General features: G+C 43.7%; 1 protein-coding gene across 1 annotated transcript in view; it reads left to right on the forward strand.

The window, feature by feature from the left end:
- Window positions 1-18,759, forward strand: part of TNS1 (tensin 1) — a 251,936-nt gene that overhangs the window by 114,971 nt on the left and 118,206 nt on the right. The window contains 6 exon segments of the mRNA XM_051983571.1: window positions 7,542-7,591; window positions 10,905-11,076; window positions 13,835-13,885; window positions 15,676-15,798; window positions 16,334-16,398; window positions 17,199-17,282. Of these exon segments, the coding sequence (XP_051839531.1) occupies window positions 7,542-7,591; window positions 10,905-11,076; window positions 13,835-13,885; window positions 15,676-15,798; window positions 16,334-16,398; window positions 17,199-17,282 (545 nt within the window).

Raw genomic sequence — 18,759 nt, forward strand, 5'->3', positions numbered from 1 at the left:
TGTCTCTTGGACCAGTTCTTTGTGCAGGTATTACCTTTTCTTTGTAACTGTTCTGTTTTCCTCATTTCATGAAGGAACTTGAGGAGGAAATGAGATTCCTGATTTCATTCCCAGATTTGTCATTGGCTTATCCTGTTCCTATTAGTTCTTTTGTTCTCACCACTGTGTTACTTTTGCGACAGGGAAGGAAAATACTTTAGGATAAGTAATAGTCTTGTTGAGTGGAAAGATTCCTAGATCTATGGTGAAAGAACCAGGTTGAAAATTTTGATTACTATTTCCTAACCATGTGATCCTGGCAAGTAATTCCACCTCTTTGGGACTCAGTTTCCTCATCTGTAAGATAACAAGATGATTTCTCAGAAACTTTCAATCTCTCAAACCAGGATACTATGATCCTAAGTCTCCAAAAGATTATTCAATGGAAGAAACTGAGAAGATGTCTTCTAAGTTCATTGAAGATAGAGTTCAAAAGAAATAGGCTGGAAATGTTGAGGGAAGGATGGAGATAAGATGTTGATTATTGGGAATTTCTTGACAGAGGTGTGAGATATAGTGGGTGATTAAGGATGGTGCTGGAGTCTTTTTTCTTGGGGAATTCTTAAGCATAAAAGAAAGCTCATTTTATCTGTGTAATTGGGAAAGTCTTTCTGGAAATTTGTTAATGGATGGATGAAGCTAGAACAATCTACTAATAGGGAGGAATCTGTCTTCCATGACTTAGGAGGACATCCAAAGAGATGTTGTATCAGAGTAGAAAGAGCACTGGATTTTTGCTTAAGTTAAGAGGACCTGGGTTCAAACACACATTTTGATCCTTACTATGTGTGTAATTTTGGGGGCTCTCATGATGTCTGTAGTCTCTGTATAGGAATGCATAGTTTCGTGGAGACACTCTATAAGTATTTTGGAGTGAGTGCTTCTCTTGTATATGAGTTCTTGCCTGGGTGATTCAAATGAGGTTATCTAGGTAAAATGCTAAGCACAGTCTTAGAACATTGCAGGTGCTATATAAATGTTAGTAATTATTATTATTTTCAGCCCTAAATATCATCGATTTTGTGGACTAGGTACTAGTCCACATACTAGAAATGCTTTGGGAGTGATGAATGCTAGAAATTCAATAGGACATAAGTTATTTTGAAGTCCTTTCCAGACTTATCACACATCATTCCCCTTTACCCACTATACGCCAAATTGTCCTTGTTGTTCCTTACACACATTTCATTTCCTTTCTCTGGGCTTTTGCAAGGGTCTCTTGCCACAAATTCTCTCCCTTCTGACCCTCACCTTCCATAAACAAGGCTTTTCTTCATTCAGCTGTCAACCCTTCCCCTGCCGAAATGGCCTTATATCTATTTTTATATGATTTGTATCTACTTACATAGAAACATGTTGTTTTCTCCCAATAGAATAGAAACTCCTTGAAAGCAGGAACTGTTACATTTTTGTCCTTCCCCCACCCCTAGCAATAATTCCTAGCACATAGTAAATGCTTAATAAATACTTGTTGATTGATTGACCCTTAGTCCCCAGCTTCATCCCTCTGTCCGCAGTTCTAAACATAAACTCCATCACCATTTCTGGCACCTCCCCCCCCAACTTTAATACAGAGTTCCCATATACCAGCATGAGATTGTAATCTTTTGTAGTGATTTTGGGTCATGGGTTTCCAGCAGGAGATTTGTCCATGCCCATGTATATGTGTGTACCCCAATATGCATTTGTTTCCCACAAATGTACACAATATCCATGCAGTCTGGCTCTTTGCCAACACCCGTCACATGCTGGAAACTGCAGAAAACAGGAAACTCAAACAGTGAGAGAGCAGCCCAGTGATTCATCAGGGATTAATCTGTCTGTGTGTCTGTCTGTCTTCTCTGAGTGACTTGGAACCTTTTCCTGGGCTCTTGGATGGGCATCTCTCTCCTTCCTCCCTTCCTCCCTGCCTTTCCTTCCCTCTCTTTCCCCATCCCCTTTACCCTCTTCCCTTCCTTCCCCATTGCAGCCTCCTCAGAGTCCTCAACTATCAAAAGGATTTTGGCTGTATTCTTATCACCCCTGGAGGTCACTTGGCCCCGACTCTGTTTGGGTCAGGTTTTATTTATCTTGCTTGGCTTTTTTTTGGGGTGGGGAGTCTGAGGAATGCGGCCTGTTGTAATGTCCGGAAGAAGGAGATGGAAAAGCAGGAGCCAGGTCTCCTGCCTAACCCTCACCCTTGCTCCTTCAGTAGCCTCCTCCTCCCCTTCCCATCTCTGTCTCTTTTCCACTCATTACACTGTCTTCTAAAGCACCAGTCCTAGTACCCATTATCTGGGATTCCGTCCACCCCTGCGGCCACAGCTGTAGCCACGGCAACAGCTGTTCAGAGCATCTGCTACCGCTCACCCCCAGAAGTGGCTTGGGGTCAGCAACAGATAAAAACCACTTTGCTCCGTGGGGCAGGGACAGCCCAGAGGCCTCCTGCCCAGCTTGGGGCATGGGAAGCTTCAGCAGTTCCTAATCAGGGACCACAAAGAAGGAGATGGATGAGGTGCTGGGTTTCTGTGTTCCTCTGAATGAGTGGAAAGGACAGGGGGATGCTGGGGGCTGGGGGTGGTTTTGGAAACTCTTGCTTCGGTTTGGGGTTTGGAAACCTAACCCAAGCTCTCCTTCGCCCCTCCTCCTGGCAGGCTTCATGCAAGTCCCAATCCTCAGGACCAGAGAGGTTGTGTATACAAAAAAACTTTCCATTCTGACAGCTGAGCTTGGCTGTTTCCTCCTCCTCCTCCTCCTCCTCCTCCTCTCTTTCTCGTGCCAACAAGGTCCTGGAGGCAGCTGGAGTAGTAGCCTCTTAGCTCCCCTCCCTCCTTCCTGAGGGCTGGAGTCCCTAGAAAGGAGGGTTCTCCTGAGACTGAAGGGAGCATCTCAGCTGAGGTGAAGTGGTCCAAGAAATTAGAAGGGGCTCAGGTATGCTGGCCAGGACCTGGAAAGCTATGGTCAACTTCTTAGGTAAGTGGGGTAAGTCCCTTACTCCTTCTGCCTCAGTTTCCCCCTCTCCCTTTTAAACATTGGAGAGTTTCCTTCTTTCATTTCTATGTTGAATGGTGTATATGTGGGGAGATTTGGAGGGGGTGCTTTGAAAGTAGGTAATTTTATATTGGAAGTGAGAAAGGACTGTGGGAATTTGTCTCTACCAATTTCTGGTTGAAGTTTGAGGAGGAGAGAAAGTTCCCCATTAGAGTTCTGTCCTTAAACACCTGAGAAACTGAAGGTGGGTGCGCTTCCTTAGGAGTGAGAGATGCTATGTAGGTAGCAGGAGAGGAACAGGTCCAGAATGGATTTGAGAGCAGAAGGAAGACGGAAGGGAAGGGACAAGGATAGCGCCTTGAGTGTGGGTCTAGAGAGGAGAGTCCTGGTTAGGCTGAAGGACAGAGGAAATAGGAATGGGGTGTCCTGGAAGAAGATTCCAAAAACAGAGTAAGGAACTGAAGGGAATTTATGCGGAGGAAGATCAGGGGACGGTGGGTCACAGGACTACTAGTTTTGGAAGAATCAAGCTGTCTCCCCATATGAGATAAGAGGGAGACATGATAGCATGGGTTTTGAGAGAGACAAGAGATCTTGGAAATCACCTAACCCAATCCCATTCTACAGATGAATAAACCGAGGCCCAGAAAATAGCTAGGTTATCTAGGTTAAATGTACCTAGTTAATGTCAAGAGCTATGACTTGACCCCAGGTCTTTAGGTTCAAAATTAGAAACTCTTTCTTTCTTCCTGTCCTCCTTCCTTCCTTCCTTCCTTCCTTCCTTCCTTCCTTCCTTCCTTCCTTCCTTCCTTCCTTCCTTTCTTTCTTCCTGCCTTCCTTCCTTTCTTTCTTCCTGCCTTCCTTCCTGCTTTCCTTCCTTCCTTCCTTCCTTCCTTCCTTCCTTCCTTCCTTCCTTCCTTCCTTCCTTCCTTCCTTCCTTCCTTCCTTCCTTCCTTCCTTCCTCTTTCTATCCTAAAGTTAGCTAGGTCATGCTGAGGATATAATGCTGAGCTTGGAGTCAGGAAGTTTTATTGTTCAGTCAGGACCCCATTTGGGGTTTTCTTGGCAAAAATACTGTAGTGGTTTGCCATTTCCTTCTCCAGATCATTTTACAAATGAATAAACTGAGGCAAACTGAGGTTAGGGTCACAGGCTAGTATGTGTCTTAGATCAGATTTGAACTCATGAAGATGTATCTTCTTGACTACAGACCTGACATCTGATATCAGATGTTAACTAATTTTGTGACCTTAGGGAAACAATTTGGCCTGCCTCAGTGTTCTCAGTTGTAAAATGGGTATAATAATAGCACTTTCCATCTGATATTATTTCTAACAATAATTGGAATTGGAATTGGAAAATCAAATGAAATATTTGTAAAGAGTTTAGCACTGTGCCTGGTACATAGTAGGCACTTGATAAATGCGTGTTCCTTTTATAATGGAATCTTCATTCAACCATGGTTATTTTATGTTAGATTGGAAAGCTTAATGCCATATGTAGTATTATTAAGGTCTCTTTGAATGAGAATGTCATAGCCTTGGGGCAGCAGCACTAAGGGGATAAGAACTTACAGCCCCTCATTTCTTTGCTTCCTACCCCTTAGCTTGGTGTAGAGTAAGAGTCATAGGTTTGAGTCCTGATGCTTATGTTGTATGCAAGTCATTTCTCTCTTGCTTCAGTTTACTTATCTGTAAAGTGGGGCTAATGCTATTAGTACTACCTCCCTTACAGCGAATCTTGATACATAGAAATGAGTTATAATTATATTTTAATTATTTATTACATATCATTATTATTATGCTTTTCATTTATATTTGGAGAATAGTTGGCATCTTAAAGCGTTAAGGTTATGATCTTGTTCAGGAAGTCTTTGGTTTTAGGTACTCAGAACTATGAGTAGCTACTCCTCTTCCCTTAAATTCTAGAGAAAAATCTCCATGACTCTTTCAGTGTTTATTTATGCAAATTCAGTGTTCTTTAAGACTCTTAGTCATGGTGTTCTTCCTTACATGGAACCAATTTTCTTCCCCATGCCCTCTCATCCTTGCTGTTATAAGGCACCAAGGCCCCTGTAGGCTCAGCCTGGCTGATCTGAGCTCATGTAGGTTCTTTTACCAAAGGCGATCGCCTTACTCTAGAGGTGGCTGCATTCTGGGGGTCGGGGAAAGCTGCGCTGCGGAGAATTCCTTAGGTTAATGTGAATGGGAGCAGGCTCCGTGGGGGATTCTGTGTGTGGGCCACGTATCTTCATTCTCCGTCTTTGAGGGAATACCATCCTTCAGCTGGGGACTGAGTCCCTTGGACTAGGGGTTTTGTGAGCCTTGATTCTACTTTGGTCCATGGAATGTCATTAAGGTATGAGCAAAGAGGGCTTAGGAGCAGGGGTTTCCCATAGTTAAAGGATGCTTAATATCTGGGTAGTCCTTAGACATTCTTATTTTGGCTTTTGTATCTGGTCCATGGCAGGAGTTGAGTAAATGTGTATTGAATAATTAATTGGTTGTTTGATCTGTCAATCATATTTCATGATCCGAGATGTTTGGGCACAGGTGAGCTTAGACTAAGCTCCCCAAAACAAGTGCCAGTAGCTAGTTTTGGAATTGAGTGCGTGGAGGAGTGGGGGGGGAGGAGGAAGAGATATTTGGGAGGGAAAGGCAAAAATAGACAGTCACACCTTATTGTGGTTCACATGTTATCGATCCATTTGTGTGCTTTTTAGGGTTTTAGGCTAACTGAAACGAGAGCTTCTTTTTATAAACCTCAGTTGCCCCATATGTGAAGCAGTCGAGACCCCTTCCAATTCGTTGTTCCTCAACAAGTAGCTATCCAGTCTCTGCTTATGCACTTGCAATGACAGGGAAATTACCTCTCAAAATAATCCCTTCTATTATCAGACAGCATTATATCATTCTCTTGGAAATTTCTTGAGAAATGTGAGGTAGGCTTTAATGCAATTTGATATATTCACAATAGATTGATGGTCGAACTCAAAGATTAGTTTTTAATTTTCAAATGACAGTTTCAAGAGAGGTCTCTAATGGGATGGTAACAGAATTGGTACTGGGCCCCTTTACCAGTAATTTTGACAAAGGCAGAGATAATATATTTATCAAATTTACATTTGACTCAAGACTGGGAGGGAAACACTGACAGGATCCAAAGAAAACTTGAAAGGTTATACAAATTGCATTTACCTTAATATTAGATAAAAGTCAGTAGGGGATATAAGAGCTTTACAAATGCTATTTAAGTTGAACTCAGGAAGGAAGGTATTGTTATTTATTTACTTATTTTTGCTGAGGCAGTTGGGGTTAAGTGACTTGCCCAGGGTCACCCAGCCAAGGAGTGTTTAATGTCTGAAACCAGATTTGAACTCAGGTCCTGTTGACTTTAGGGCTAGTATTCTATCCACTTTGCCATCTAGCTGCCCAGTATTATTTTATTATTCTCATATAGTTGAGGGAACTTGCCAGACAGAAGTTGAATGATTTGTTTAGTTGCACAGTTTAGTAAGTAGCTGAAGCTAGGTTCCCTATCCACTGTACCAAGTTTCTTAAATTATGGTCATGATCCCATATGAAATTATATAACTGATTGTGGGGGTTGTGAAATTATGATTTATTACCAGTAAATATTTGATTGCTATACCTGTTTTCTCTACCTGTTTATGTTCCCTGGATCATGCAAAAATTTCTTGGGAGAAAAAGAGTTGCAAATAGAAAAAAATTAAGAAGCACAGCAGTGTATTACCCAGCTTTCTCATGTTAAATGTAAAGTCTTATACATTGATTCTAAAAAATCAGCTTCACAAATGCAGAATGGGAGGACGAAACATGGTTTAGATAGAACTTTGAAAAAGATTTGGGAGTTTTAGTGGATTATAAACTTAATTTGAGTTAATATGGATGAGGTAGAAGCCACAAAAGGGGACCTTTCTTGAGGAGATGGTCCTGCCTTGTGCTTTGCCTTGGTTAGGCTACATCTGAAATATTGTACTAGATTTGGGTACCATAGTTTAGGAAAGACTTTGGTAAGTTGGAGAGCATTGGAATAGGACGGGAAGAATGTCAAAGAGGCTTTATTTCATGTCATATAATTATTGATTATAGGAAGACTACACATGGAAGAGGGATTTGATCTAGCACTGGAAGGAACCTTAAATACCATTTAGTCCACTTTCTGCTTTACAGATAACAGGAAACTGAATCATACGGATATGGATACTAAAGGCCTGAGGTGGAATTTGAACTAAGGACCCATAATTTCAGAGCCAGTGTCCTTTCCTTCTGTCCAACCTTTTAGTCTAACTGCCTCATTTTATTGATGGGGAAACTGAGCCACAGAAATGCAACTATAACTACTAAGTATCAACAGATCCAATATTTGCACCTAGGTCTTCTCCCTACACCATAGCTTTGGGCATGGTGTATTTCTGGGCCATTTGAAGGCTGGACCATCTTCCAACATCAGCCCTTGGTCTTAATTTATGGTCATCTCGATAACTTTATCTTCCTTTTCTTGTTCTCTAGGGCTCCACTAAAATCACCAAGAGCCCCCCTCTCCAGCCCCAGACTGTCAGGTATGTTGATCCTAGGGACAACTGGGAAAGAGATTTGTGGGAGGGTTGTTGAGGCCGGGGGCACTCACTTCTTGATTCACCCTCATGCTACACAAGATGGGTAAACCAGAGGCTGTGAGACCAAGGATGAAATGATCTAAACTGCCTGAAAATGATCAGTAAAAGGGATTTAACTAAAAATGTACAAAAGGGACCCTCTGTTATCCAGGTTTATCTGCTGCCTGGATAGGGATGCACCTTGGGAGGCTACATACAACCTCTGTTCCTTTGGAGAACTTTAGTCACAGGAGAGAAGCTCAGGTGGCTGGGCAGAGGGATGGATGAAGTCCCTAGTCTTCACTAGGAGTCCAGTTTTTTCTGTTAGATTCATTATTCTCCCTCTTTCACTTCCATATGTCTTGGCTATCAGCTTTTCTGTCAGTGGCTCCTATCACTTTTTGATGGCTGAAATATCACAAGAAACTTTGGGGTTCACGGGCTAGATTTCTTTCTTAAGGTCTTCCCTTAAATCCAAATCAACCTGACTCTCATTCACTGGTCAACAGAAGATCTCAGGCCAATCCCTATTTGGTCTTCTTTGGGCCCTGATTGCCTCAGAGTAAATGTAAATAATAATTGTTTTCTATTTTGGCCAGAAACTCTGAGGATCTTACCCTCCCAGACAAACATTTTTTTGGACTGGAAGTCAAGCTTTGGAGGCTATTTTTAGCCTCATTTCTTTTTTTTTTTCTCTCAATAGTTAAGCAACATTTTTTTCCCCTCAATAGTATTTTATTTTTCCAATACATGTAAAGATAGTTTTCAATATTAATTTTTATGATTTTGATTTCTTATTTTTTTCTTTTCTTCCTTAGCTCCTACCTCCCTAAGACAACAAGCAATCTGATATAGGTTATACATGTACAATAATTTGAAATATATATCCATATTTTTCATGTTGTGAAATAAAAATCAGAACAAAATGGTGGACTGTTCCAAAGGAAGGCAGTAGCCATAGCATGGCCCATAAGTAGTTTTTATAGGGAAAATTCAACCTCAAGGATATGACTGGGATTTTTGACTGGACATGGCAAAGTGAGACTGCTGGAGACCTATAGAAGGTGGATCTCAGGGGTTTGACATAACTTGGATTTCAGACTTCTTCAAAAGGTGGGACCATGGAGATAAACTGATTGCTATCAGAATCTTCTCCCTGTTTGCCTCAGGGATCAGTTCTTTAGTTTTTCTTGGTCCAAAACACCATTCAGGACCTCATCAATGTCATCATCTCCCTGATTCATGATCTCTTTTGAGTATGAAGGACAAACAACAGTGACCTTCATATCAATACTACTGATACTAGAACACTCCTTGATGTGAAGAATCGGCAGAATGAGCCAATTCTTAGCTTTTTTTTAAATAGCAGAGTCCAGGAAAAAAAATAGGATTTTGCTCAAATTTCTTTCTCTCAGCCTCAATATTTACATCTATGAAAGGGAGACAAAAAGAGCAGCTACCTCATATAGTTGCTGTGAGGCTCAAATAAGAAAATATATGTAAAGGCTTTGTAAGCCTTAAATGACTATATAATTGTTTATTGTTGTTATTATTTAAGAGAGTCATGAGTTTGGTGACACTTTTCTTCTGCCTTCAGGGAGGGATTGTGAAAAGGCCAAGAACAGAGATGAAAGTTGAAGAATACTCAAATTGGCTCTTTTTTCTCACATTCTTTTGGACCCTATTATTACCTAAGAGGGAAAGATTTTCCTCCCTAATTCCCAACTTCCACTTGGAGAGCTGTGTTCAGCTGGACATGGGCTGAGGCTTTAGAGGCATAGAATGTCAACTCAGTGTGGGCAGGGACTGTTTGTTTCTTTGTCTTTGAATTCCTGATGTCTAGACCACCACCTGGCATACAGTAGGTGCATAATAAATACTTGATTGATTGATTCTCCAACCAATCGCACATCTTCAGGTCCTGTGACCACAAATCTTGAAAACCCCATTATTCTTCCACTTTCTAGGTGAGTGCTCACCTTTCTCTTGCTGAGAATAGGGAGCATGAGTATGAGCATCGTTACCTATATTGTTTTGTGACATTTCTGTAGCTGGAGAAATCAAAACCCTGGGTGAATGGGACTCAGGCAGGAGCTGGAATCTGGGGATAAAAAGGGGTGGAGCTTGGAGTTAGACCCAGGAGCTCCTTTCCTATTATTTGCATTCTCTCTAATGGACTCTCTCCGCCCCTTCTCGAGAACAAAGGGGAGGAGCTTCATGGTACAGAATATGACCTTCCAGCTTCACTGCCCCTAACGCTGGGCACTGCCATTGGTGACTGAGGGCTAAACCTCCCAGACCAGCTACTCTCTTATCTAAGAGTACAGAGGTGCAGTGGCTGCCTGCCATGTGAGAGGCCCCTTTCCTCCCTCCTGCTTCCAATGGGCTCAGACTCTCATTCTTAGTGTCCTTAGGAATAAGGCATCCGGCTGCCAAGAAGCAGCCCCGGTGAGGTGAGGGGGGCAGGGGCATGCAGGAACAATGAGTTGGAGGCTGCCGAGAGGAGAGGAGGAATGTAAGCTGTGGTCTGGCTCACCTGGGGCCCAGGTGAGGGGTGTCCCTCATCCCTCCCTGAAAAAGACTCTCCTCCACTGCAGGCAGTGTGGGTGGGTACCTGGGGGGAAGAGGCTACAGGAAGCTAATTTTCCAGAGGTGCCTTGAGCTTGCACTGCCCCTCTCCAACACTGACCTTTTTGGGGTCCTTTTTTTCTTGCCTAGCCTTGCCTGCCTCCCCCAAGCTCCCCCAGCAAGGAGGGCCGCTCTCAGTGTCCTGAGAGAAAAAATACTCTATGCTTGGGTTCTTGGCTAATTCTAGTCCTGCTGCTGACCTCAGGAACTCCCAGGGAGAGAGTCCAGGACCAAGGAGGTGGTGATAAGCTTCAAACTTACCTGTGTGCGCATATCTGTTCAGATCTTGCCTTTTTTCTTGGGTCTCTCAGTCCCTTTTTCGGTGTCCGCTGTAGACCTTCTGCCTCTCCTGTTCCAACCCATGTCTTTTTCTACCAGCCCCTCTAATTTCTCTCCCATTCCAGGTCCCTTCTGCCTTTGATCCTCTCCCTACAATATTTTCCCTCCCCCAAGCTTGGCTCTGTCACATAATGTTAGTCAAGCTTGGAAAAACTCTAAGTAGGGCCCTGTCTTGGCAAGTCCACGTGAGTCTCTAGTGCTCTTAAGTTGTTTGCCCGAGGTGGGGAGGAGATGCTTAAGGTAGCTCAAAGGCGTTCGGGTGTCTCAGACTTTGACCATTGCCTCCCCTCTCCCTCCCTTGTCTTCTCAGGAACATGAGCATCAGTCAGAACATGGAGGACAGCTGTGAACTGGACTTGGTGTATGTGACCGAGAGGATCATTTCCGTCTCTTTCCCCAGCACCGCCGATGAAGAGAACTTCCGAAATAACATCCGGGAGGTGGCCCAAATGCTCAAGTCCAAACACGGGGGCAACTACTTGGTGAGGGGAAGGCGAGCTCATCTACACCTTTATTTGTCCACTGGACTCTCCCTGCTTTTCCTTTTGGTCATCTCTAAAGCTGGTGCCTTCTCTGCCCTTCTCCCTTTCTGTCCTATAGCTGTTATTTCACCTTTGAAGTTAGTAACTCCAGAGACTGCCATCAGTCACCTTGTTAACTCCCCAAGGTTCAGAATCAGTTATTGAGAGCCAGTTTAGAGTATGGGGACAAGAATGGCGATGTATCCTTGTGTATCAAGGATGTATCAAGGGTGGATGTATCCTTGTGTATCAAGGATGTATCAAGGGTGGATGTATCCTTGAGGAAGTACAGCTGAGTAGAAATTTGAGCAATGAACTTTAGAATCCAGAGATGTAGGTTTGGTGCGTTGTTAGTTGTGGGTCCAAGGCAAGCTTCAGTTACTTCATCTGTAGCATTGGGATAAAAACACTTGTTCTACTGAACTCACAGGGTTGTTGTGAGAAAAGCACCTTGTACATCTTAACATGTTACAGAAATATGAATGACTTCCATGACACTTTTTCTTTGTGGCTCCAAAGGGGGAAGGAGGGAGGGAGCGAGGGAGAGAAAGAGGGAGGGAGCGAGGGAGCAAGCAAGGGAGGAAGAAAGAAAGAGAAAGGGAGGGGGAGGAGAGAGAGAGAGGGAGGGAGGGAGGGAGAGAGAGATGACGGGAGAGAGGGAGAGATGGAGGGAGGGAGAGAAGGAGAGAGGAGAGGGAGAGAGGAGGAGAGAGGAGAGGGGAGGAGAAGAGGAGAGGGAGAGAGAAGGAGGGAGCAAGGGAGAGGGACCGAGGGAGGGAGCGAGGGATGGAGGGAGTGAGGAAGAGAGTGAGGGAGAGAGCAAAGAAGAGAGTGAGGGAGGGAGTGAGAGAGGGAGAGAGAGGGAGGGAGGGAGAGAGAGAGAGAGGAAGGGAGGGAGGAGAGAGCGAGCAAGGGAGGGAGCGAGGGAGGGAGGAGAGAGAGATGGAGGAAGGGAGGGAGAGAGAGAGACAAAGGGAAGGAGAGAGGGATTTAAGGAGAGAGAGAGGTAGGGAGGGAGCAAGGAAGGTAGCGTGCAGGGAAGTGAGAGGGAACACGCGAGGTAGCGAGAGGGAGCGTGCAGGGGAGAGAGCGGGAGCGTGCGGGGGAGAGAGGAAGGGAAGGAGAGAGGCTTTGTGGCTCCAGAGAGAAGGAGGAGCACCAGGATTTGTAAAATTTCAGAAAATGTAGATTTCAGCTCAGGTTAATGAAGTACTAACAGTTAGAGCTACCTCAGAATGAAATGGGTTACCTTGTAAAATGGGGAGCTTCCTATCATTAGAAATATGGAAATGAAAGCTGGATGACTAGACTTCTGTCATTAAGGGATGATGAGAAAGGAATTCTAGCCACAAGTAGGAGGTTCAACTATGTGAGGGACTTTCCAGCTGGCAGAGCCCATGGCTTTGCTTGGTCCTTGGTCATTCTATTTGTCTGCCTGCCTTTCTTACTATCTACCTATAATATCACCAACCTCATATCTTCTCTTTCCCATTCCTTGGCAGACAGAACACTGGCTCTGGAGGTAGAAGGCCCAGGTTCAAAAACCACTTCTATAGAACACATCATTTGGGAAAATCATTTAACCTTGTGCTTTGCATAATTGAACATGTATAACTTACATCAGATTGCTTACTGTTTTGGGGAGGGAGGAAGGGAGAAAGAGTAGGATATAATTTAGAACCCTTCATTCTAAAAAATGAATGTTAAAATTGTTTTTATGTGTGATTGGGAAAAATTAAATATTACTTTAAAAATTAAAAGAAAGGAAAGTCATTTAACCTCAGAGTATCTCAATTTCTTCAAATGTAGAAAAAGAGGATTGAACTAGGGCTCTATGAGGTCCCCCTAATTTCTAAATCTCTAACCCTGAAATCCTTTTTACCAAAGCACAGATTATGGTGGACTATTTCCAGGCTCCTTGGGATTATCTCACCTTACATTGAGGTAGCCTAGTTGGAGTGGAAGTCAGGAAAATTCACATTTAAATCCTACCTCAGCCACTTGTCGGCTATGTGACTTTAGGCACTTAATCTCTGTGTGCCTCAGTTTCCTTAACTGTAATATGGAGATAACAAAAGCACCTATTTCATGTATCATAAGACTCAAATGAGATCATATATATTCAGCACTTTGTAAGGCTTAAAGTGCTATTACGATTGTTATTATAATTGCTAATACCATTGACTTTTTTTATTAAAGCTTTTTATTTACAAAACATATGCATGGGTAATTTTTCAACACTGACCCTTGCAAAACCTTCTGTTCCAAATTTTCCCCTCCTTCCCCTTCTCCCCTTCCCCTAGCTGGCAGGTATCAATACATGTTAAATATGTTAAAATATATGTTAAATCCAATATATGTATACATATTTATAGTTATCTTGCTACACAAGAAAAATTGAATCAAGAAAAAAAAACCCTGAGAAAGAAAACAGAAATGCAAGCAAACAACAGAGACAGAGAGAGCCAGAAAGAGGGAGCAGAGAAGAGGCAGAGAGAGAGGTTGAGTGACCTAGTGTGATGGGTCCCAGCAGTTACACATTTCTGGGCCCCAGGCCTGTATCTCTCTTCCCTAGTGGGCTCAGAGAAGGGCTGCTATCATGGGCCAGGAGAGGTGTCATTGCAGGCAATCAGAATGGGGCTGGCAAATGAATCGGGGCTTTCTTCCAGCTCTCTCCATTCCTTCCCCTCCTCACCCTCTGTTTCTCCCTTTCTTGCAGCTTTTCAACCTGTCTGAGCGGAGACATGACATCACGAAGCTCCACTCCAAGGTAAGCCCGTGGTGCTGGGAGCTGAGCCCACTGGCTGGGCTCAGGGGGAGCCGGCAGAGACCATCTGAAACCTTTTGCACCCACTTTATTCTTGTCTCCTTTGAAGCACCTTGAGGGGTGAAGGGGGATGGAGTGCCAAGGTGAGAAAGGCAGGAATGTGAAGGATCCAAGTCAGGAAGAAGGGAACGGAGCTTGGGGGGAGAGCGCCTTCTGTCCCTCCATTCAGAAGGGAATTGAGCCAGATTAGGGCACTTCAATAACTGGGGAAAAGGGACAAGACTCAGGCATCCAAGATCCCAGTGCCACAAATAAACACCTTAGTGAAAGACAGAAGGAGTCCAGATGTTCCTTCTCCCAGTTGTTTTTAGGGCCTCATTGTGGGGTCCCCGAGTTTACACTCAAAGAGCCTTTTGCTGAAGAGGGTTCGGGAAGTTGTAAAAGTTGTTCCTGGAATAGGGACCGGCTTGGGCTTCCTGCCCCTCTGTGACCATTCCTCTCCAACTAGCTCTAGCTAGTTTCAGAACTTTGGGCTTCTCTTGCCCTTCAGCCCAGGACAGTGATCCGTGATCCTGACTCACCTGTCCTGGCTCCAGGAGACTGGCACAGACTGTTCCTTGCTTTTCCCAGGAAGCTGCTAATGGTGTGGTTGAGTGCCAGTTCCTGGCGCCTTGCTGAGCCTTAGGAGGTAATCAGCAGAGGGGTCGGTCCTCCCGGATCCCATTCAGGGGTGGGGGTCTTGGCTGTGCCTCCTATTCAGCCGTCTCCTAATTGGAACTCAGGATTGGGCTGACAAGCAAACCCTTTCATGCACTGAGTGTGTGGGGGTGGCAGGAATTGGGGATCCAAGAAAAAGAGACATGAAGGGAAAAGGCTGGCCAATCATCTGTGAAATTTGTGGAAACTTAGGGAATGAGTAAGTCAGGGATGTTTCTTGGGGCATCTTGTTTTTCTGTAATCTTTTGTAGAATCATAGAGTTAGAGCTGGCAGAAACCTTAAAGATCATTTAGATTAATTCCATATGAGAAAACTGTCTAGAGTGAGAAGGTTGTGGACCTAGGTCATGTCTATATAAGTTTCAGAATCAGAATTTGAATCCAGGTTCTTTGACATTAAATCCAGTGGTCTTTCTGCTACACAATGCTATTCTGAATGAAGACATTATGGGGAGCAATCTGCATTTAATAGATGAAAAAGACCTGTGATCTTTCGAAATGAATTCTTCCTTTCTCCTTTTTATTCTTCTATTTCAGGGAGGCCTCCCCTTCCCCTTCCCCTTTCCTTTCCCCTTCCCCTTCTCCTTCCCCTTCCCCTTCCTCTTTCCCTTCTCCTTTCCTCTTCCCCTTTCCCTTCCCCTTCTTTTTCCTCTTCCTCTTCCTTTTTCCCTTCACCTTCTTCCTCTTCCCCTTCCCCTTCCCCTTCCCCTTTCCCTTTCCCTTCCCCTTCCTCTTCCCCTTTCCCTTCTCTTTTCCCTTCCTCTTCTTCTTTCCCTTCCTTTCCCCTTCTCCTTTCCCTTTCCCTTCCTCTTCCCCTTCCCCTTCCCCTTTCACCTCCTCTTTTTTCTTTCTTCCTTTCTTCCTCTCCTCTCTTTTTTCTTCCTTTCTTCCTTTCTTCCTTCCTCATAGTGTAACAGAAAGTCTGCGTAGCAGATATCGATATCTATATAGTGATTCCTACATTAATGCATTACTGATGGCTGAATGCTTTTGATGAAACACAGAGTGAGCTGCTCCCATCGCTCCTGACTTTCCCTCCCAGTCTTGTCTGATTGTTCTTGCTTTCTGCATCATAGGTGCTGGACTTTGGCTGGCCTGACTTACACACTCCTGCCCTGGAGAAGATCTGCAACGTCTGCAAGGCCATGGACACGTGGCTCAATGCCAACCCCCACAATGTCGTGGTCCTACACAACAAGGTGGGAGTCCCTGGGCTTGCACATCTCCCCCGTGCCCGTGTCTGTCTGCATTGGCGAACTTCTGCCTTTGGGGCTGTGGGCTCTGGCATCCTGGTACTTGGGTTGGGCTTGGGTGCAGGGTACACCTCTGTGTCTGGGAGCCTTGTGTTTTTATATTTCCATCTGCTTCTGTCTGTGTGTCTCTGAGCCTGTGTGTACATTTCCCCCCTGGGATTGTGTATACCACTCGTGACTCTGGGGCTGTTCTTCCAGGTAGGAAGAGAATGCCAGGCTGGCACCTAATATATCTGAGTGGGCGGCTCAGAAAGAGTGGTGGATCAATTGCCTGGTGTTATTTAAGGTCTGAAGATTTTAACCCCTTTCCTGTTGCAGCTCCTTCTCTCTTTTCTGCCACAAAGACCCCCTATTCTTTTCCTCAGGGATCCTGAACTTGATCAATTGTGTTGGCAAAGCAAATGTAGAAATTCCTGACTGAGTTAAACTGAAGCGTTTCCAGCCTTGAGAATGAATATCTTTGTGATTTGGACTTTTTCAGGGAAACCGAGGCAGGACTGGAGTTGTCATCGCAGCTTACATGCACTACAGCAATATTTCTGCCAGGTGAGAGGGACTCCAGGCTGTTTACTTCCCAAATGAGAGATCCCTGAGACTTCCAATAATAACAATATAGAATAAGGAGAGATAAGAGAGGGCAGGGGGAGGCAGATTTGGACATGTGGAGTCCGAGAGTCATTCAGTTTTGGATTGTGAGAAGAGACCTGTTGTGGAAAGGCCTTTGGAAGGTTTTCCTAATTCCTAGCCTCTATAAATCTGGAGTTCATAAGCAGCCTTCCTTCTGGAAAACTGTGGTGATGATGAAAAGTAATTTACAAAGAGAATTTAAGGTCCAGTGAGCCCTCCAGAGATAGGAGGGCCTGTCTCCTATGTGTCCCTTCTTTTTCTACCAGCCACTAGATAAGTTGTGGTTTAAGTGTTTTTTTGTCACTGGAAACAGAGGGATGGACATAATGATCTCTGGATAACCCGCCTGCCCTGGGTTTATGATTTTATTATTCCTAATAGAGCAAACCCAGGCTTCTGAAACAGCTTTGTATTTCCTGAGATACTTTCAGTAAGGCTGGAGACTTTTTTCCCCTAAAGATCCCTTTGCCTGGAGGGACTCCATCTTTTGCCTGACATAGGGGAAATTCTTACCTGTGAGCAGGACGGGATGCACCTCATAGGAGCCTGCTAGCCTGAGAAAATCACGGTGGGACAATGGTATTAGACGGATTAGGAAATAGCCTATTTTCTCATCCATAAAATGAAAGGATGAGACGCTTGGATGATCCCCAAGGCCTCTCTAGCCGTGGAATTCTCCCTCTACAAATCCCCTCTTATTTCTTGTTTTCTCCCCACAGTGCAGACCAGGCCCTGGATCGATTTGCCATGAAGAGATTCTATGAGGATAAAGTGGTTCCTGTGGGGCAGCCATCCCAGAAGAGGTTGGTTTTAAGCTCACATGGGTTTGCATGTGTACTTGTGGGCTCCACTCCCCATGATGTGGGGCAGAGGGGTATGTGCCAGTCCCCCATGTCTGGCCTTTGGTCTCTGAAGAGACCATTGTGATATGATAATAATGGCTGATCTCCAACATATGGGCACTCCCTCTGATGCCATGGTAACCCATCCATGACATCTTGTGCTAAGCATTCCTGTTCATAATTGCCTGTAAATCCCCTCCTCCTTCCCAGGAGTCCACCCCCTGTTTTCTGGGGGGGTGCAATTCCTTTAGATCAGAGGTCAGCAAACTATGACCTACAAGCCTAGATCACAGAACCACAGATTTAGCACTTTGGAGACCCTTTAGTCCAATCCCATCATTTTACAAATTATTTTTCATTTAAGGAGCAGGGCAGAGATTCAAAAGTAGATCTTCTAACCTTAAAACCATTCTTCTTTTCATTGTATCCCATGGTCTCCTATCTCCTGACTGGATGCTACAGTGGCTAGAGCATTGGATCTGGAGGCAGGAAGAACTCAGTTCAAATCTTGCCGTAGGCACTTAACAATTCTGTCTACCTCAGTTTCCTCATCTGTAAAATGGAGATGATAATTGCATCTATCTCCCTGGATTGTTGTGAAGACCAAATGAGATAATATATTTAAATGCTTTGCAAACCTTAAAGCATGATATAAATGCTAGCCATCATTAATAGAGTCATCTCTTATCTCAGTGGCTACAAATTCAATAGAAATTAATTCCTGCTGGCCTCCTATTGACTTAGAAAACCTCAAATTAACATTATAAATATTGTATTTTTATGCATTTTGTTTAACATTTCCCAACTGTATTTTAATCTGGTTTTAATGCATTTGTGAGTTTGGTAACTTCCTTGGGACCTAGTGGCACCTTGATGTTATTGACTTAGCTTTAACTAGGGTGGAGTGATCAGAACTTTGACCTAGGCTTCTAAAATTCAGAAGATAATGACAAAAACTCAGAACAACTGAGATTATAAGAGCGAGCTTCTTTCTCCATTTAGTCATATCTCTCATGAATTCTGTCCTGATTTTGTATCCTTTCCCCCAAAAAACAGCTTTATAATATCCTAAAGTGCTTTTCCTCCCCTTAGCCTCTATCCATACTCCAGGAAAGCTTTTCTTCCTTCCAGAGACATTTTGTCTTGGACCTTTTGTCATGGACACAAAAAATTATTAGGTGTTTTTGGTGCTCAGTTCTTTGTAATAATATATTGTTCCCTATTCATACCCCCATAAGTCTCTTTATTTCTCTTTGAATGACCTCCTGTTTTAATTCTTGTGGAGACTGTGTATTAATAAAAACCAATGATACTTGAAGCTTGTTTAGCATTTTATAATATTTTAGATATATTTAAAAAATATCTCCTTCATTTTCAAATAGTTCCTTTTCTACTCTACTACCCAGAGATTGTATCTTGCAACAAATAATATTTAGGA

This window comes from Antechinus flavipes, chromosome 3 (genome assembly GCF_016432865.1).
Source record: "Antechinus flavipes isolate AdamAnt ecotype Samford, QLD, Australia chromosome 3, AdamAnt_v2, whole genome shotgun sequence".
In the NCBI taxonomy this organism is placed as follows: domain Eukaryota; kingdom Metazoa; phylum Chordata; class Mammalia; order Dasyuromorphia; family Dasyuridae; genus Antechinus; species Antechinus flavipes.